This window comes from Dipteris shenzhenensis, chromosome 23, assembly GCF_047967505.1.
Source record: "Dipteris shenzhenensis isolate YYH24624 ecotype China chromosome 23, Dip_SZ_1.0, whole genome shotgun sequence".
Taxonomy (NCBI): Eukaryota; Viridiplantae; Streptophyta; class Polypodiopsida; order Gleicheniales; family Dipteridaceae; genus Dipteris; species Dipteris shenzhenensis.
This window is the reverse complement of record NC_141618.1, coordinates 16,624,655-16,646,154: the sequence shown is the minus strand read 5'-3', so window position 1 is coordinate 16,646,154 and position 21,500 is coordinate 16,624,655. Positions and strand designations below refer to the sequence as shown.

Below are 21,500 nucleotides of genomic sequence, written 5' to 3'. Positions count from 1 at the left end.
TGCTTTCCAGACATTGCCCATGATTAGCAAAGCACATAATTTTGATAAAAATATAAATTATTTTTGGCAAACCCACATATACAAAAATTAAGTGAGGTGAGGAGAATGAGACAATATGTAAAATAGTTTTGCAAATATCAATGATGGGGGCTATGGTTTGATCTCATCCTCAATGAGATAAACCCTTGCCAAAATATCTACTTCAAAATCCAAACCAATGTTGAGATCTACGAATACATTCAGCCCACTACTACTTGTCCTACTCATGTGCTCATTGAAATCAGCATCACCAATGGTAGGCTCATCCTCATGGGTAATGACCTCAATATCTGCATCTCCTATCTCATGATCATCCTCCTCGCTTGTATCACAGTCATCATCACCTCCATGGCCATGATCATCCTCCATATGCTCCATATTAGTAAATGTACCATACATCACTTTGGAACGTGGCATAATAGGTATGACATGTCAACTAATTCAAAAACAACCTAATTTAAACACAAATACAATCACGTTATTTTCCTCGCTTTGAAGGTATCAAATATTTAAAAGTGAGTAGTTTTATATGTGTGCGCTGTGACACCAAAAATTGACATTTTTTATTTGGCATTGCTATTGTTTTTCTCTATGTTTGATAAGAGTTTAAGTATCAAGTGATAGCCTAGCGGCTCTCACTTATTTCTATTTTCTAAGATATTGTATGGGATTGAGAGGATGAGTGGAATGGATCATTGTAAATACCATGTGTATGAATGATAAATACCTTGGTATGGGGTGAGACTTATTTGTGTATGGGATATAATGGGGTTTTAGAAAATAGGAAGAGTCATATAAAGAGGTGGTGGGCTCATGTCCATGTGTTCCAATAATATAAGAGATATCACATGCCAAGTGTGTGGAAGGCATGTGGAGGAATGTGGAGTCAAGAGGAATCCTTCTAGAATTCCTATGTGGAATAAGGAGGATGTGGACATATGGAAAAGAGGGTCCCTATGGGCTCCATGTGGGGAGACTCTTGACTTTCTCAATATTTTAAGAGTCTTGAGCATCTTTTGATGGGACACATGGCAAGAGTAGCCAAAAAGGACATGGATGGTGACATGCGAGCTTATGTGATTGATGGGGAAAGGAATCTACAGGCAACAATTGTAAATGGGTGAAGGAGCGTGACAAAATCTCTATAAAAGGAGCTCTGCTCTCCCTTGTTCATCATCTCTTCTACCATTAGGCCTCATGTTGCTGAAGCTCTATTCTCCTCAAGCCTCTTACATGAGCCTTCTCTCCCTCTTGTAGATATTCTCTTATGTAGACTCTTGAGTCCATCTCTCTGTACTTCATTCTCTCTCTAGGAGTAGTCTTGGAGCTTCCGCTCCCTCTTGTACATATGAAACATCTTGTTCTCCCTTTTTTTTGTAGTATTTTGAGTTGCATTGGAGTGGAGTCTCACTCTATTGACAATGAAGATCGCTTCGTATTCCCTCTCTTGAGTCTCTCTTCCCTTTTCTTTCTTTCAAAGCCTTAAAAGATCTTTCTATTCGGACACACATGGTCCATCCACTTCCTGAGCTAGCAAGGGAATTACTTACCCTCTTCTAGGTGAAATCTATGAGTGGTGGATCATTGATGAAGGTGGAGTCTTCAGGGAGCATCCTGCTCAGGCAAAATTAGCATGGGTGGAGGACAATTTTTATGATAGTTTGACCCCCTATTAGTATTTTGCTCATAACTGTCTACTCTGTAGTCTTATTTTAATGAAACTTATATCAGCACAAAGCTCTCTTCAAGGCACATGTCTCTATGTGTTAGACCTTGAATCAGATACAACAACAAAAAGTTATGAGTCTCTGTGTCTGACAGTCTGTATTCATGATAGTTTTCACCCCCCGTCTAGTAAACCACCCATAACTTTTTGGCCGCTCCTTTGTTTCTTACAAAACATATGTCAGCACAAAGCCCATCTCAAGTGCATTTCTATGTGTGTTTAAATCTTTGATATCATGTCTTTACTGAAAGTTATAGGCCTCTATGTCTAATGATAGTTTGCAAAGTGTTTTGATCTAATTGTAAAGGAAGGAGGTGCAATGTTTCCTCGAAACCTACCCATCTGACCAAATCAGCCCCTTTAAACTCCTCGATATATATCAGTTCATGTCATGTTGAGCCACAAGATCTTCTTTCAACAATGTATCACTCTTCTCTTTGGCACACACCAGCTTACTGAGAGTATGTCTTCTGCTAATCGTTTCCTTCTCCCTATGCTTGAGTACAACATCACTTGGGATGTTACCATCTTCATTCTCATCTAAGGGAGGAAAGTATGGTGTGGTATCTTGTCTTAAAAGCTTCTTTTTAATGTCCCTTTCATAATGATAGATATATTACCCATAACTTCATGTCACATCTTTTGGTGGAGACGCTAGGTATGTTTGGTATTGGATTCATCCCACCTTACTAATTGGTCTTGGGTCTACTTGATTGCATGTTATGCCTAGTATAGGCATGTATTTTTTGATGTGATAAAGAAGATGCCTAGAAGATCTCTGTTAGAAGAGACTACAACTCGTTTAAGAGAACTAGAAGATTGTGAAGGTGATGCTCAAGCTATTCGCATGGTCATCACAATCATATTCTTTATGTTTGCACTCTTGAATATGTTGGTGAATCGACAATGCCATTAGCAACAGGCACAATAATAGATTGGGGATTGTTTCATGCATTGGCAGCTTGGTGTGAAGAAGAGTTGAGTCTTTGGGTAGTTTTTGACTATAACAATGGAGTGGTGATTACTTCTTTTGCTATGCAAATATGAAGAGTACAATATCTTAAAGCTATTATGTGCACTTCCAATTGTGGCAAGGGTGATTCTTGAGTGGATGTATACACAACATTTTCATGGTTCTAGTTGGTCACTTATTTTTGAAGATTTTGTTGAGGATCACATTGTGAAGGATTCTCAACAAGTGGTTATGCATAATAAGTTGGTCTTGGTATACTAAGGCTCTATGGGATCTTGTTTGGGCTAATATATAGATCTTGGTGTTTCCTTTTTGTGTTTCATCATGGTGAAGATTCCAGTGTTTCGAGGGACCCAAGGGGAAGACCCAAAGTCTTATCTTGGGGATTTTGTTTGAGGATGCCGGCTTTTTGGATGGTCTTGATTTTCTTAAAGGTGTAGCCTTGAGTTGGCATGAGGCCTTTTTGGACTCTACTAAGGAGGACTGGGACCAAGTGGTGGTTGCAACAATAAAGCAGAGATTTGGGGCAGTGGAGTCGCCAAATGCTTTGATGTTGCAGTTGGACCAGTTCTATCAAGGAGAGGGTAAGATGGTCTCTGCATTGGCAATCCAATATGAAACTTTATGGACAACGTATGAAAGGGTAGCTTTGCAAGCTGTGGCATCAGCATCATCAGCCCCTCAAGGTCTCGTAGGGATGGAGAACTTAAAGATGAGAAAATTTGTTATGGATTTGGAGCCTCGTCTTCGCTTGAAAGTAATGTAAAGGTCCAACAACATACATGGAGGCACTTCGCATTGCGACCAAGAAAGAAGCTTCTCTAAAGATCAAATCCTCTTTTGTTCTTCAATAGCTTCAACTTCTAAGGTGGAGGTAATGGGAACTCCTTAGGTACCAAAGTCCTCTGAGTTAGATCATAATATCTCCCAATTGATGGCAAGGTTTGTTGATTTGAAATTGCATTTGGTTAATGCACGACAACCTAGAGCACCAAAGAGTGAGGATAGGGCTCGAGATAATAGTGGGGTCACTTGCTATGAATTTAATGAAAAAGGTCACTATCACCCTGACCGGTCCTAGATTGAGAAAGAAATAAGAAAAACAAGTATCCTTGTTAGAAGCTTCTTCATGGGATGAGGAAAGAGAGGTAATCATGGCTAAACAGGGGCATGGTAAAGCAAAGAAGAAGAAGAAAGAAAGGAAGAAGTAGATGAGGAACATCAAGAAGGGGAATGTCGTACTAAGAAAAAGAGGGCATCTAGAAGGAGAATTAGGCAGCAGACTTTCCTTTAGGATAAGGCATTGGAAGCTATGACTTGTTGTTTGACCTTAAAGAAAAGGAAGCTGAATTAAAATACTCTAGTACTACCTCTCCTTATCGCATCAAATTGGCTAACAACACTAGGGTAAAGACCTTGGGACTTGTGAAGAATGTAGAAGTGGATGTATGTGGAATTTCTGTGTCGACTACTTTTCAGGTGATCCCTACCAAGCCAGATGCACGTGCCTATCCATTGATTTTGGGAAGGCCTTGGCTACGCAAGGTGAAGGCTATTCAAAAGTGGGATACTAGAGAATTGATTTTGTAGGGAAATGATAAGAAGGTGCACTACGACTTGAAAAGCCACAAAAAGGAAGTTGTTAAGGAGGAGTCTTTAACATCAAAGAGTTTGATTAATCGATGAAGAAGAAGAGATAGGGTGTAGCTCCGAGGAGACCAGCTCAGAGGGTGAGGTGGAAGGAGTGGTCTTTGGTCTTTGTCTTGGTGCTGATCAGGGTGAGTCAGGAGGGAACAAGGTGGTGGTACAAGAAGATCCTATAGAGACACTTCATGTGGAGGATGTGGAGCACACTAAACGACACCAACACAATGAAGAGCTTCTTGGAAATTCTCTATCAGGTAGTGAGAAGCTCCAATACTTGGATATGTTAGATGATTTTTCATGTCTCCTTGCAACAAGATATTCACAGGTTTAACCAGTCTCTCTTGTGGAGCACAAGATTGAGTTGAAGCTAGAAAGCAAGCCAATTGTGCAACGCTTAAGGCGATTGGGGGTGATCCAAACTGAGGCACTAAAGAAAGAGGTAACACAACTACTTGAGGTGGGATTCATCTTTCTTGTTGATGATTCAAAATGGATATCTCTTGTAGTTGTCACACCAAAGAAAGGAAATAAGTGGCAGGTTTGTGTGGACTTTCTTCCCTTGAATGCATGCACTAAGAGGGATCATTTTCCTTTACCATTCCAAGATGAGATACTAGACCACGTAGTAGGGCATGAGATGTATTGTGTATGTGATGGGTATTCTGGGTACTTTCAAATTCATATTCAGGAGGAAGATCAAAAGAAAACATCATTTGTCACACCTTGGGAAGTTTTTGCTTATAGAGTGATGCCTTTTGGGTTGGCCAATGCACCAGCTACATTTCAAAGGTTCATGAGTCAAGTGCTCGAGCCTTACTTGGGAAAGTTCATAAGGGTGTTTTTGGATGATTTTTGCATTTATTCTCAGCGCATAGATCACATGGAGAAATTAAAGATGGCCTTAGCTTAGGATTGATGAAGCAAAAGGGTGTCTAAATCCTAGCAAGTGTCATTTGGCTCAAACAAAAGTAGTTTTGTTGGGGCATATTGTGTCTCAAGAAGGCTTGCAAATGGATCTTGACAAGGTTCAAGCAATCATGGCATTGCCAAGTCTTGAGAATGTCACTAGTGTTCACAGAATTCCAGGAAAGAGCAAGTATTATCAACGCTTTTGTGATGATTTCACAGAGATAGTGCATTCCACGAACTTTTTGACAAGAAAAGGAGTTCCTTTCCAATGTGGTGTGGAGCAACAAGCATCTTTTCACCAACTTAAGGAGGCCATGAACTCATAAGGGCCTAATATTGAAGCCCCCTGACTAGTCTCAAGACTTTTATGTAAATCCAAGTGTATCTTTGCATTCAGTTGGTGCTATATTGCTACAAAAAGGAGAGGTAGATAGAATGCAACCCATCTATTATGCCAGCCAACAACTTAGAGAGATGGAAAAAAGGTATGAAGAAATGGAGCAGCAAGCTCTCTCTTTGGTGTTCAGTTAGAAAATTTCGCTCCTATTTATTACCTCGAACATTTTTCTTCCTTACCTCTCAGTCTGTATTAGCATATCTAGTTTGCAATCCTAAAGTTGGGGGGAGATTTGCAAAATGGTTGTCAGAGCTTCAAGAGTTCTCTTTCTCTTTTGTCATCACAAAAAATACCACTAGGTCCACTATGGCAGATTTGCTCACAGGACGACAGGATCTAAGAGAAGAAAAGAAATATAAGGAGGACATTAATGATGAAATGGAGCCACCACCAATAGCTTTTGTCTTGTTTTTTGATGGGGCTTTTAGTCCTTCATGCCAACAAGGAGCCAGGGGGATGGTCTTGATGAATTCTGAAGGTCAAGAAGTATGGGCTAGAGGACCAGAGCTTTTAGGTATCACAACTAACAATGCAATTGAGTATAATGCTTTGATTCTTAGTTTGGAGGGTTGTCTTCAAAGTCAAGTTAAAGAATTGGAAGTAAGAGGAGATTCTCAGCTTATTATAAAGCAAATGCAAGGGCATTACAAGACAAGAAGTCCTCATTTGAAGGACCATAATCAAAAGGCTATGGCACTATGTAGTCAGTTTGATTTTTGCAAGTTTGTTCATATAAACAGAAAAGAAAATCAAAGGGCAGATGAGTTAGCTACTCAAGCCATTGTAGTACAAGACCGGGGGGTGGTTTCTTTGGTAGACACTAGATTGCCAAAACTACAAGATGTTTAGCAATATGTGGAAGAAGGCATGTTTCCTCAAGGGTTAACTCCACAACAGCACAAATATTGGTAAGGAAGGTTTGTCCCTATACTATTGTTGATGACATTCTTTATAAATTAGGAAAAGATAAGGTGCTCCATCAGGTGGTCGTCCCATGGAGACTTCGAGAATCCTAGATATGTGTCATGAATGCTCTGGTTGTTTTGCTTCAGCGAGCATAGCTAGAAGAATTCTTAATACAGGTTACTTTTGGCCACGCCTCCATAAAGATGTATATAAATGGTGTCGAAGTTGTAAAGTATGCCAAAAGTTTGAAAGGCAATAGTTGATTCTTGGGCCCTCGAAGCCTATTCCAGCATATGGACCATTTGAGAGGTGGGGGTTAGACTTTTTGAGACCACTCCCTCGCTCATCTCAGGGAAAACATTATCTATTGGTGGCCATAGATTATGTGACTTGGTGGGTAGAGGCCAAGGCCACAGTCAATAGCAAGGCAAGCACAATTGCAAATTTTCTCTTTGATCAAATTTGTTCACGCTTTGGTTGTCCTTTGGAAATTCTCACTAATGGAGGAACCTCTTTTAGAAATGAACTAATTGAAGATTTGGTGCATAAGGTAAAGATAAATCATAGCATGTCCACACCATACTATCCCCAATGTAATGGCTTAGCTGAGAAAACAAATGGATTGTTGTGCAATTCAATAGGAAAGCTTGTAGACACCAAGAAAAGGCATTGGGATAGGCACTTGGAAAAAGTTTTATGGGCTTACAGTACCACACACAAGCTAGATATTGGGTTTACACCATTTCAACTAGTGTATGGAATAGAAGCCATTTTCCCCATTGAATTGGAGATACATAGTCTTCGCACTGCTCTTGCAAGAAAAGAAGGATAGGAGGATGACTGTGCTCAATGCTTGGTACATATAGATGCCTTGGATGAATGTAGATTACTAGCCTTAAAAAACTTGGAAGCTTCTCAAAAAAGGCACAAGGCTTGTTTTGACACCAAATTATGCAAGAAGAAAGATATTGTAGAAGGAGATTTGGTCATGTGATTTGATATCCATTTGGACAAGCGGCTAGACAAAAATTTTATCGGCCAATGGGAGGGACCATATTGAGTCAAGAAGAATTTCACCAATGGAACCTCTCAGCTTGAGGATGTTGACGGCATGGTGATACTCGAATGCACCAATGAGTGTCGCCTTAAATTCTTCTATGCTCGACCACCTTGAGGGCCAGCAGACCCTCTCTATCACTAGAGAGGATCTGCTGGGGGGGGAAAGATGTGACGGTAAAAATTGATATTTTTTTATTTGGCATTGGTATTGTTTTTCTCTATGTTTGGATAAGAGTTTGAGTATCAAGTGATAACCTAGCGGCTCTCACTTATTTCTATTTTCTAAGATATTCTATGGGATTGAGAGGATGAGTGGAATGGATCATTGTAAATACCATGTGTATGAATGATAAAGACCTTGGTATGGGGTGATAGTTATTTGTGTATAGGATATTATGGGGTTTTTTGAAAATAGGAAGAGTGTCATATAAAGAGGTGGGCTCATGTCCATGTGTTCCAATAATATAAGAGGGATCACATGCCAAGTGTGTGGAAGGCATGTGGAGGAGTGTGGATTTAACAGGAATCCTTCTAGAATTCCTATCTGGAATAAGGAGGATGTGGACGTATAGAAAAGCGGGTCCCTATGGGCTCCATGTGGGGAGACTCTTGACTTTCTCAATATTTTAAGAGTCTTGAGCATCTTTTGATGGGACACATGGCAAGAGTAGCCAAAAAGGACATGGATGGTGACATACGGGCTTATGTGATTGATGGGGAAAGGAATCTACAGGCAGCAATTATAAATGGCCATAGAGCAGCCAGTGATTTGCTTCCCAACTGCAAAGATGGAACTAGAGGAGGCTCCTCCAATCAAGACAGAGTCAAAATTATCATAGAAAGTGGAGCTTCACCCAAAGACAAATGCTCAAGAGGAATAAGGGCACATTTCAAAGGTATTGGGCCAACTCTAATTGAGCCAAGTCTTCCCACGTGCAACCAAGAGAAAAAAAAAACCACGCACCACAAGGAAAAAAGGAATCACGAGCTCCTACACAACAAAATGCTAGAGGAACACAACAATCTAAGGGATAGAGTGAATGTGCTAGCCTAGGTAAGTCTGACCTTGACTTTCTAGATGATAACTTGCTTCATGACTCAGACATGTGGCTATGTACCCATGCATTGATACGCTTCCTCCCTAGTGTCAAACCTCCATTTGGTTCTATAGAAACCTAGGACCAACTGGGTAAGGAAGGGCATGAGTGTTTTGAATGTGAGATTCTTGAAAAAAGGATTTTTTTTTTCTTATTTGAGAGTCCTAGAATGGCTATAAGAGCCATGTAGCATGGCTTATGGACCATTAGGAACCAACCTTTGTACATAGAATGGTGGTTCGAGGCCTTTTCTCTAGATGCCCCTATATCTACTAGAATTCCTCTATGGGCAAACTTACCTGACTTACTTGGCCTCTCTATTGATGTAATTAGTTACCCTTCCCGTGTTGTGAGGTCCTGGGTGTGGAGCGGGAAAATTTCATCAATCCAAGAGGTAATCCCCAAATTTGTATCAAGATGGATATTGCGAGGAGATGCCTAAGACCCTCATAATTATTAATAGAAATGATAGCACTTTTAGGGAGCAACCCTTGATATATAAAAAATCTTTCCAATTCTTGTTTTTTTTGTGGTCTCTCAACACATGTTGTTAAAAAATGTCCCCTAAAGAGGGCAAGCCCAAGGAGTTTGAGCCTTCTGTTTCTAAACAAGCTACTTCTAGAGCACCTCTAAGTACTCAGTAGGAAGACCAAACCTTCAACTGAAACAATGGAAAAGGTAAGAAACTCTTGAGATGCCTACAACAAAGAAGAATCCCTTTGATCCTCTCCAAGACAAGGAGGATGTCACTGAAGGCAACAATAGATTGAGTCAAGATGACCACATGATCATTGAAGCTGGTTGGTCAAGAGATTCTGAAGAAGATGTAATAGAGAGGATGGGAGGAGTAAAGTAAAGAAGAATAAGAAGAAGGACAAACCAAGGGTACTCCAATTAACCAAAGGACTCTAGTCAATGCCAAGCTTTCACTGTGTTACAACATAAAAGACGACAATATTAAGCTGCTACCCCAGGGGATTCACTCTTCATTAAATGGGGACGTCACCTGCGTGCATGAACTTCAAGAAAACCCCCTATTTAAGATCCATGTAGGATGACAAAACACCCCTATTTAAGCTTATAAGATACCACCAAAATTCCATTATGTCGCCCCCTTTCCTTAAATCTACATTCTCTCTCAAGCATTTAGATTACACAATAAGCAAATTTAGGTTACTTTCCTTATGACTATTTAAAACCATACACAAAATCAAACTTGTTTGGACTAGTTACCAAAGGTAACCTATATTATGTCCCCCCTTCTTAAATATGACATGGTCCCCCTAGCTTAAATTCAATATTGGGGAAAAAAAAAGGGCCCCCACCCCTAATGTATAAGCTTATGCCTCATTTCAAAAAAACCCCCTATTGTACACTCACGTGATATCATAAGTTTCCCCCTGTGAATCCCCTAGGGTTGCTACTGTGTAGGTAAACATCCCCAACCCTAGGGCTAAGAAGGGGCACAAAAATAATGCCAAATAAATTAGTCTCTTTCTTGACTCTTAGTGTTAGAGGGTTAATGGACCCTGGCAGAGGTGAAGAGATAACTTATTGGCTGAGAGCTTATTCTCTTTCACCTCTTTTCTTAGTATTACAAGAGGTCAATGCTGTGGAGACATGTTGGAGGCTATATTGGAGTCCATAGACAAAAGAAGAGTCTTGTATGTCACCTCTCATGTGGAGGGTAAGGGTGCGACTACCACTGGAGTCATGTCTCATTATAATGGAGGAGTCACTCAAGTCATTACAAATGAATGAAATAGATGGGTGTTACTTGAATGCCTTATCAAGGGGATGAATTTTGTAGTAATTTCTCTTTATGCCCCCAATTCAATAGTAGATAGAAAACTCTTATTGGACTCTTTAGTGTGTGAAGATGGCAACTGTGTTGTTATGGGGAGTTCAACATGGTAGAAATGAAGAGGGACAAACAGCTAGAAAAAGGTATTGTCATCAGAGGTTCTGAGTTGTTGCCCTGGGAGGAATTCAAAGAGCACTGGTAGATGGTAGATGCTAGTACAATTGGGGAGTTTACTTGGTGTAATTCAGTCAATTGGGAGATCCTAGGAGAGAAGCGAGATTGGATGGGTTTTATGTTTCACCAGGTCTTTTGAACAATCTTCTCTCTTCAAATATTAAAATTTACTCTTCCTTAACTCTTTTAGACCACAAACATATCTTGCTATTCTATGATTTTGGGTCTGGTCTTTGGGGTTCTTCTTGGTTCAAAGAAGACCCGATACTTTTTGAATTAAAGAATGTTCAAACTTTGATAAAGAAGGCCTGGGAAAATGGCTTTGGTAAAGGCATTTCTATTTCAGATGCTTGGGATTTAGCTATTGAGGATACTCTAAATCTTCTCATGACAACTAGAAATAATATAGCCAAGGTAAGGGCTTAGAGAATGGACCTAATCCAGAGCAATATTAAAAATTTAGAACAATAAGACAGAGTAGGGGTACAAGTGCTCAAGGGGAGCTACTTGTTGCCAAAAATTTACTCCAAGGTTTACTTCAAGGATTGGTAGCTAGGAAAAATAGACAAACCCACCAAAGAGGCCTTCAAATTGATCAGAAGAAAAAGAGTCAATGAAGATATACACCTTTTAATAAAGGCTGATGGCACTTGTGCTTCATCCATAAAGGAGAGCATCCAACTGATTCAAAAGCATTTCCAAGTATTCTTATCATCTGCAGTCATTCGAGATGAGGATACTCAGAGAGCGAGACAATTGTGTTAGATCATAAGAGAGAAATCTATAGAAAAATTCGATCTTCCTTTTCTAGAGAAGCCATTTTCCATTGAAGAGTTGAAGGAGGTAGTCATAGTGATGGCAGATGGAAAAACACTAGGAGCGAATGGGATTCCCATTGAATTCTACAAGGTTTTCTAGGACCTGGTAGGTCCCTACTTGCTATTACTTTGGCAAGTAAGTACTATGAAGGTGCTCTCCCCCCACATGTGAATGGGGGAATAATTAAGCTCATCCCCAAGAAATGCCCCAAGGATGAGCTAAAAAATTGGAGGCCTTTAACAATGCTCAATTGTAGCTATAAGATTTTTGCAAAGGCTTTAGCCCTCAGAATCCAAAGTAAGATGAAAGACTAGATACTTCCTAAACAAAATGGTTTTATAAAGGGGTTTCCGACTTCTTGAAGCCACTATAAATATTTGGGAAGGATGTGAGTATGCCAAAGAGACTAAACAAGATATATGCTTCCTTAAGAATATCATGGATGATTTTTTTCCTATTGGTTTCATTAAGAAGAGAAACTTTTATATTGGTATCGAAAGTTTGTATGCCCTAATAAAAATAAAGGTTTGAAAAATTCCCCAAGATTTGAAACTTTTATGAGAAAAAATTTAAAGTTCTGCCAGGATTTACAACTTTTTGTTTAAAATTCAAAAGAAAATATATAAAATTGTAATATGTTCTACAAATATTGTTAAAATCAAAAAACTAGCTCGACAAACTTTTGCCAGGATTTTATATTAATATATAAGTATATCTTCGATAAAAACTTTCTTGCTTAAGATTGACTTTGATAAAGCATATGATAGGCTGGAGGGGGATTTCTTAATACAATCTTTGCAGGACATGTGGCTTGACCATCCTTTTGTCTAAAGTGTCAAACTCTTACTCACTAATGCTTCAGCTAAGGTAAGTGTCAATGGAGATATGAGAAAGCCTATTTTCTTGAAAAGATCAGTTAAACAAGGCTATCCTTTAGCTCTCCTCCTTTTTTCCATAGTAGAGCTGATGCTCTTGGATGGATTCTCAAAAGTCAAATTTAGTAAGGTAAGCTTCAGGGGATTGAACTCATGAATGGTAAGCATTTAGTGTTTTTTAGAACTCTTAATGCTGGATGGAATCTGCAATATGGTAGAGATAAATGGTATGAAAGATTTTACAAACTCTGGTTTAAACAAGTGCCAGAGAAGATGTCTTGTCTCTCCTAGCTCACTATACCGAATGCACTATGGACAAATGTCAGAATAGAGAAGGGAGATGGGAAGTGTGAAAGATGCCTTGGTCCTTTGGAGGATATTTTTCACTTGTTTGTAGCTTGTCCTCATGCCAGAAGAGTTTGGAAGTTCATCTAGATAGAGTGTGGAGAGCCAAATAACTGGAAAGCTATACTACTAGGGGATGCATGCAAAACAAGGCATGGGCCTTGGTTCCAAATCACGGCACATGCTCTATGGTTTATTCGGATCTCTAGAAATAATTTTCAGCTTAAAAGTTGTGTGCAGATGCCTTGTTTACTTCATGGGGGGACTAGTAAAAAAAAGACTTGAATTTCAGATAGAGGCTTACAATTTGGAACACACAAGGTTGAATGTTGCCATTTCAGAGGACAAGAGCAAGTGTTTTATCTCTAAAGAGCATGACAAGCTGCCCCTTTTTTCGAAAGGAGGCCTCCCTCAGTTGACCCTACCTCTATTCATGCTCGCCCTTCCACACAGTACCCATCTACCCAAAGTCAAGAAGCTCTTGCCCCCTCATCTCAACCTTGGTCTCATATACCTGAGGAGATGTCTCTTGATCGCACATAGGGTGTTCCTATTGTTGCTGCTGCTACTCGTGCTGACAAGTGTAGGACTCAATGAAGAGATTACCAGTTTTTATTTTCATGTTCCCTCTTGTTACACAAGAAATACCAAGGATGTTATGCATCTTGTCTATCTGTTGGTTTTAACTCTTTGTAATGTGTAGCAAATGTCTCATCGATAAACTCTATTGATGTACAAAGGTTACTCAAAGTTAATATGAAATCTTTTTTTTTTTTTTTCCAAAAAAAAAAGATGTGCATTCCTAGTCTTGTGAGTGGAGGTTAGTGCATTGGATACATAGGTCAACTGAGTACAAAGGGGTAGTGATAAGATTGTGAAACTCGCATAGGGAAAGTTGATGGAATAGGTTCATACGAAAATATAATGTCTTTGTTGATGGAAGCAAAGTAATTCTCTTTTGAAAATGAAAAAATTGATTACCCATGCAGTTGAATAAGATTTACCCTATGCTAATGGAATGCAATATGAATGGAGTTATAGCCATCATTTGCAACAGTTTAGGTCAAAAATATAATTTCTTTATGTTTTCCATATCTAAGTGCAAAGCATGTTGTTTTCCATACCTAAAGGAAGAGGGGAGAGAGAGAGAGAGAAAGAGAGAATGTAGAGGACCTTTGGCTTGCCCATGTGGGTGTGAGCACCATACATTGACGGACAACATTCACACCTTGTAGTAACAAACGGGATATTAGATAATAATTTTTTTTTGTATTGCGGTGTCGCTAGGGCCTAGCGAGGGGTCGACCACAGTTTTTTTTCAAAAACAAACGGTATGGATTAGGCTAGATGGAATGGCACCTTATTGAGGAGACACGAGCAAGGTGACAAGGGTGCTACATGAGCAACTTATTAGAACTTATTTAGGAACATCGATGACTCGGAGGGCAAAGTGAGTTTGTGGAAGGTTTACAGCCGGAGCATCAGACTTGAGGGAATTGTCGAAATCGGTCTTCCAAAACTTGTCGTTGCCCCAGCATTTCAAGGCTACCTTGTCTTTGGCCCCGGGGACTGTCACTTCCTCAAACATGCAATCCTTGTCCGTCCGATCTAGCTCGCTTAGAGACACACTCGCGTATACCTTATCGTCGCTCGTGTTGCGCTTACAGTACTTTTGGTTTGCTGTATTCAAGAGCCACCACACAGTTTGCTGCACGTTGGGAACGCGCTCCGCGCTGAATGTAGCCGCTGGCTGCCCTGGAACCTTTTCGCTCACTGAGAGAGGCTTGTCGCTCTCGCGCCATGCCACAAACTCCTGTTTGTAGCCTCCAAACGAGATAAATTTCTTGGCGGCCTGGCAAAACAAACCACATTCATACGTTACAGTACAATGTGCGAGTCCACAATCTACTTATTTAACTAGTAATACATTGTGCTTGCAACCAACCATGGGAAACTGCCACAAGATCTCAGCTGGTAGGTAGCACTCGGTAGCTCAGGGGCAGACAGGCAGTCCGACGATATTGCGGAGGACAATAAGCTGAGGCCAGGCTTTTATAATAGCTCCTGCCAGCTGCTTCATCTCTGAGCCTCTTCACGCCGTTCACACATACACATTCGCGGTTTGCTAAGCTGCTATTGACCTCGTCAGTCCCTTTTTTGTGTGAACGGAGTGAAGATGAACACCATCGCTTGGGCAGATATAAAAGCTCGCCTCGATATCCTGGTGTGAACAGAGTGAAGATGGGCACAGGCGCAGCCACATCGTCAATATGGTGGAGTTAAGGTCGGCTGAAATTTTGCATTTCCTTGCCTTTATTACCACTCGTGGGATGAGCTGATAAGAATTCGGATTGTTGAGTCAATGCCTTATGTAGCTACTACACTCGAGCCCCACCAACTAACCATGTGAGAGTGGACAACACCACTATGGCCTTGCTCAAAGAAAATAGTAGTGCTTAAATTACTCTTAAAGATCGGTGTTAATGATTATCCATTACTGAGTGTGAAGATGCTTTAGTCAAACCGATGAAAGAGAAAGAGGGGATTGATTATCCACTAGCATTGGTAGTGCCTATGTCACAGAATGTGTTGGTGTGCCTTTCTTTTCGTTGTTGTCATGAATATCTTGCTAAATGTATATGTATGCAATGGAAAAATATATCCAATATGTGAATTTGCTTCTTGCAATTGTTTCATTGCTAGGCAAATTGCTCCATAGGTGGTCTAATTTAGATCCATATCATGTAGCTGGTTCTTGGAATTGTAAGTCTAAGTTTAAGCCAAGCGTCATTGTGTATAAATTTGTTGCTTGAGGAGTTTGTCGTGATATGAAATCACCAATAAGTATAATTATCTCATCATGTTGTGTCGTGTGTCTGTTTTTGACATATTATATTTCAAGGACGGTGGCCTATAGATTTTGAACAGTAGAAGACAATGTTGTTATGCTTCTCTTTAATTATTTTTATACACTACAAGACACGAACCCCGCCTTCCGATGCCTATACCAACGCTAGATATAGAGATCTGTTTTAAAACAAGTGAAAAGTGTCAGAATGTCCATCGGTGTGTTTGTCGCAAAGAAAGCATCAGTATCATCGTCGATATAGGCGTTGGCAAGTCAATGTTCTCAATATTAGTGCATGGGCGTTAGTATTATCATCGGTATATACCGACACTGCAGTGTCAATCATATACCAATGATTTGACAAAACTTTTAAAAAAACTTGTGGGGTAGGATGAGGTTTGTTTTAGCCCCATCCTATCCCACAATATTTTTTTTCATTAGAATCATGATAAAATGTTACAAAAGAGGTTTTAAAAATCATGTTACAATGTTAAAGATAAAAGGTCTACAAAATGATATGCACTACAAAATGGCAGAAGTGCCGAAGTTTAAAATGGCAGATCTACCAAAATAAAAAATGACATAATGTCCTATCCTATTACTACTACTCCTCCTTCGAACTCTCCTCCTCCTCCTCATGCTCTCTGCATAGTCCTGATCCCTTGCCCTCCTCTAGATCTTCTTTTTGAGATCCAATCTTCAAGTCTAGAGCTTTGGATGGGTCAAAATCAAAGTTACAGCCCTAAGAACGAAACAAGTTAGAAAATAAGACAAGAGTGTCGATTGTAAGAAAATCTGCCATCTTTTTCTATTCGATTGCATGTCCTTCTCACTCCATCTACCTAAACCAAGGCATGGCTCCACCAATCTTATACGCCCTTTTGTGTACTCGTTGTTGTTTGGAGGCCTACACATTCACAGATTGCTATGGATCCAAATTCAAGGAGTTAGATATGAATGACTAAACATATGAATGACTAAACATATTAGATATTCAATAGAATATAAATATATGCTTACCACACATAGCTCCTTGTCTAGTCTACCACCACTCTTGAGGTGCAAAGAACCTACAGGCTCTAGATGTCTCACAACAACACAATGCATCCATAGATGCGTGTGTAGATGTGTTTCCTAAAATAATAAAAAAAGTGGCCGATGTGTCTATTTGCATGTCTATTAGCATGTCTACAGACCCGCATCTATAGACACGTCTATATAACAGAGAGATGTGCCTATAGATGCGCTAATAGATGCTCTGTAGAAATTTAAAAATAGAACATTAGACAAGGAAATTAAATGCCAAACAAATAAGAGGAGTGTATATTAATTCATAGCCCAAAAAGTGCTTGTGTATACATATAGCATGAAGCCAAGCCACCCATGGCTTCAAGTATAAAAAATAAGAGGAGTGTATATACAAGAGAGGCACAAAGCCATGACAATGGCTTCAAGTACAAAAAAGAGTAGCTAGCACTTGTTCTAGCACTACTTCTATCACTAATCCAAGTCATTCGCGTCCTCGCTCCCATCTTCATTGCCTTCTTCATCACCTTCTTCCTCCTCAATACCCTCACCTTCTGCCTCCTTAATATCCCCAGGGGCCTGTAAACGAGGGACAACATGTATCAATGTATGAAAAATCAAATCTTTATTTACAACGTTGACATTTTTAAAGTACTTTTAAATACCTACAAGGGCGCTCCAGTAGCCCAGATATACTGCTCCTCAGTAATCACCCCTCATCATCATGTATGCCGCTTGCGATGTACATGATGGTAGGCTATCTCGGCAACAGTAGGGTATCTGCCCACGATATCAAGCTACAAGATGACACAATTTGTATAAGGGTTAGTACAAAGGAACAACCTCCTAATAAACCACATAAACACAATATAATTTGAGATCGATACTTATAAATTGGGCCTCCCATGATGCAATACCCCCTACTCCAAAATGCATGTTTCCATATTGCTCCATCTAGATCCGTCGTGCCTCCGCAGACTGGGGTCCACGCCTATGCTCCCTTCATCGCTTTCTTCCACTTGCACACTTATGAGTAGTGTGGGGCTGGCCCCTTGGTGGTTGACCTCCCTCTTTCCTAGCAAAGATCTCTTATTACCAAGGATAATGGTAATCTTTGACTTTGCCCATTTGTTTATGAACTCAACACTGGATGGATTGGGATACCTAGAGCATATAGCATTGATGGTATCATCAGCCAAAATTTTATTTCTGCTCTTTGAATTGAATAAAGCAATCTCTGTAGTTGTTATGACCTACAGAGCACATGAAGGCCATGATGTCCTTTGCTTGTGCATACATCAAGATGCCGCCCATCTCAGTGGATATCATAGAAGATCGTACCATTATCCTTTGGCATGCATGCATCATCTGAATCCTCCCTGCCCCCACCATTATCCCCATAGCACTGTGCCATGCATCCTGTGCCAGAGCTCTCCTTGTGCTACTACACCTACTACCCTATCATGATGATGATGAGCTACTACAATTGGAACTCACCTGTGGAGAAGGGACTCTCGACCTTATGGGAGTACGCTGGCGGCTCTACAATCTAGAAGGGCCTCCTTATTGTAGGGGAGAAGGGACTCCATACCACAGGAGAGAAGGGACTCCTGAAGACCGGAGAGAAGGCTAGTGGCTCTGCCGTGCCTATTGGGATGTCTTGACTCAACAGAACTAATCTCAATTGGTGTGGGTGTGGGGTGGTTTGGAGTCTATACTCTCAACTCATGAGGGGTGTTTTGAGTGCTTGTCATGTATGTGTATAACTCATGTGAAGTGGGAGGGTGTCCCAAAATGTTATATAACTTCTATAATAAGGCATCTCAAGGGTTAGACGAGGCTCCTGAAGAGCTCCCTGGCCACATGATGAACTGCAAAAAAGAAGAGAATAAGATTTCCATCATGCATGCCCTCTTTCCATGTGCATATATAAAAGAGTTATGCCAATTTCCCAAATTTTCCTCATGCAATCCTGTGATTTCCATCATGCATGCGCTCTTTCTGTATCCTGCCCTCGTGCTGCAGTCCAATTTCCCTCATGGAATCCCTTATTTCCATCATGCATCCAATCAGCCCATATTTCCTCATGAATGCTTAAGGCATTGAAAATTTGACTTAAACATACATGCAAGGGAAAGGAGAAGGGAAGGATCAAGAAAGAGAAGAGAAAGAGAAGGAAGAATGGAAGGAGAAGGAGATGGGAGAATGGAAGGAGAAGGGAGAATGGATTAAGGAGAAGGGATATGGGAAGGGGAAGGGGAGGACAAGGACAAGGACAAGGACAAGGAGAAGGTATGCAAAGCTATAAAACTTTTGTAGTGCATCTGTAGGTGCAACTGATCGTTTTAAAAGAATTTTGACGCACTGTTAGACACGCTCCGATAGAGGAATCTAGACAAAAATCTGACAACAATGACAGACCGCCCGATCCCAAAAAGAACAAAATTACCCAAAAACATTCTTTCTTGCATGCGACAAAGGACGAATCTAAAGAGAACAACTTTCCAAAAGTACAAGAAGCATCATAGATTGAGAGAGAAGAGCAACTGACAAGGGACTTACCTTGGATAGAGGTATGAAAAGCTTCTTGTCTTTCTTCAAAGCTTCCTCTCCTTCTCTTGTGGCTTCCTTCTTCACCCTCTTCTCTTGTATGCTTGGGGATGAGTGTGTATGCCTGGAGATGAGTGTGTATGCTTGGAGATGAGTGTGTTGAAAGGAAAGCAAGTGCAACGGAGTGAGAAAATGAGCAAAATGTAGGTTTGAAAACCATTCTGTGTGTCTAACAGTGCATCTACACTATATTTTAGACATGCCTATAGATGCATTTCCTCGGGGGGGTCACTATGTAAAAACCCTCTATATCATGTGTGTTCAAGGCCTATATTTAAAATCCCTTATCTGTAAATTTTTTCATTAATAAAATGTATCCCTTTTCTATACAAATTTGTAAATTTTTTCCGAAACTATTTTAAATAGTCCCTTATGTATATTTATTTCTGTAAATTTTAGGAATAAAAAATATCCTTCTTTTGAACTCACGTGATAGGGTTACATATGATGAGTGACCCCCCCGAGTGCATTTCACAATACAAACATGCCTATAGATGCGCTACACACTTTTCTCATATAGACGCACTACATAGTTTTCTCATTAAATTTGCAAGCACAAAATTTTTTTTTAAGTTGTTTATTTATAGGATGTCTTCATCTTCAACAAGTACCTCTAGTGAGGATGAATCCCTCTGTAAACACCATATCGAGAAATGTGGTTGGAGAAAAAAAATCAAATGTACATGTGATTGATGTCGAGGAAACATGTATCGTGCATGTAGAATTACACTCACTCACATCTCAAAGTACGGAGAATGGTGGGATGCGACCGTATCCATGGTAAGTGTTAAAGCATTGAAAATTGATTGAGATACCTATGAGTGTTTAAGTGTTTGATATATGATCCTTTTCTAATTTGATACAGGATGCAGTGCCACACCCGCATATGTTGTCTTATGCTTGTCTCGTGAGGAGGCGAAGCGTTAGCGATATGAGGTGGGATCTTCAGGAGGGACCGTTATGGATGTATGGAGTGATGGTGATAGTAGCCCTCCACCACAATTACCTCATGAGGCTATGGAGGAGGAGATGTTTGATGATATGACAGGAGATTTATTTTCCCATCAGTCCTCAGGTAGGGATGATAGCATGGAGCACGATGATCTTTTTACTCTGCAGCATCGACACAAGTATTTGAGGGGTACACATTTGCTGCTCTATGTGCCTCCCTTAAGTTATTAAACTTGTAGACCATTTATGGATGGAGCAATGCAAGTTTTAATGCATTACTCAAGTAAGCTTTAATTTCTATTTTGCAAACATGGTGAATTATACTAATGGATCAATTACTGAAATACTTTGTCATTTATGGTCTTCACGTGCAGGCTATTGTCTAAAATTCTTCCAAGGGAGAATAAATTACCGACCTCAAGAGATATGGCGAGGCAACATGTAACCTATCTTGGAGGGTTGGATTACAAGCACATCCATGCATGCATCAATGATTGTGTTATGTTTCGTGGACCACATAAGGAGGCAAGAGAGTGTCCTACTTGTGGTGAGGCAAGATATAGAGAAGATCTCAAAACTTTGGATGTGCCTTGTAAGGTTCTACGACATTTTCCCATAATCCCTTGCATCCAACATATGTTCAAGTGCAAATACATTGCAAAGCTCATGTCATGGCATTCCTCCCATCAATCAACCTATGGCAAGTGGATATCTCCCGTAGACACTCCTACATGGAAGCATATTGAAGACACATGGCCAAGCTTCAAGGAAGAACCTAGGAACTTGATACTTGGATTGGGTATGGACAGTGTGAACCCATTTGGTCTCAAAAGCACCTCTTATAGTGTATGGCTAATGATATTGGTGAATTATAATCTTCCACCCTCTATGGCGATTAAGAAAAGACATGTTATGTTATCCCTTCTAAGCCTAGGGAAACATACAGTCAAAAACCTAGATGTTTATTTGGAGCCTTCGATTGATAAATTGGAGACACTTTGGAGAGGTATCGAGGTGCATGACGTGAGCAAGTTGCCTCCCTCATCATGAGACTTCACTTGTAAGGCAATTTTGAGGTGGACAATGCATGACTTCCTAGGCTATGGCGAGTGTTTAGGTAAGCATTGAACTTTTAATTATGAGTAGGCAATCAACGTGGCACCCCAAACCCACCTTGCTTACGCAATTTTGTCTATTGTTTAGGTCTCACTACATCGGGTTACCATGCATGTCTTGTTTGTGGTCCTTTGCTAGTTGCTTCACGGTGGCCAGACGTGTTGAATAAGGTCATCTAT

The 21,500-nt window shown here is 40.2% G+C and overlaps 2 protein-coding genes across 2 annotated transcripts in view; one reads left to right on the top strand and one right to left on the bottom strand.

Moving 5' to 3' along the window:
- Positions 1–21,500, top strand: part of LOC147887064 (uncharacterized) — a 167,187-nt gene that overhangs the window by 42,678 nt on the left and 103,009 nt on the right. The gene's annotated exons all lie outside the window — the stretch shown is intronic.
- LOC147887065 (uncharacterized) lies at positions 13,921–14,794 on the bottom strand. Its single transcript, XM_087394004.1, has 2 exons — positions 14,716–14,794; positions 13,921–14,622 (listed from the first exon to the last, which is right to left on the bottom strand). Exons 1-2 carry the CDS (start codon positions 14,716–14,718, stop codon positions 14,188–14,190), a joined length of 438 nt encoding a protein of 145 aa, XP_087250130.1. The 5' UTR covers positions 14,719–14,794; the 3' UTR covers positions 13,921–14,187.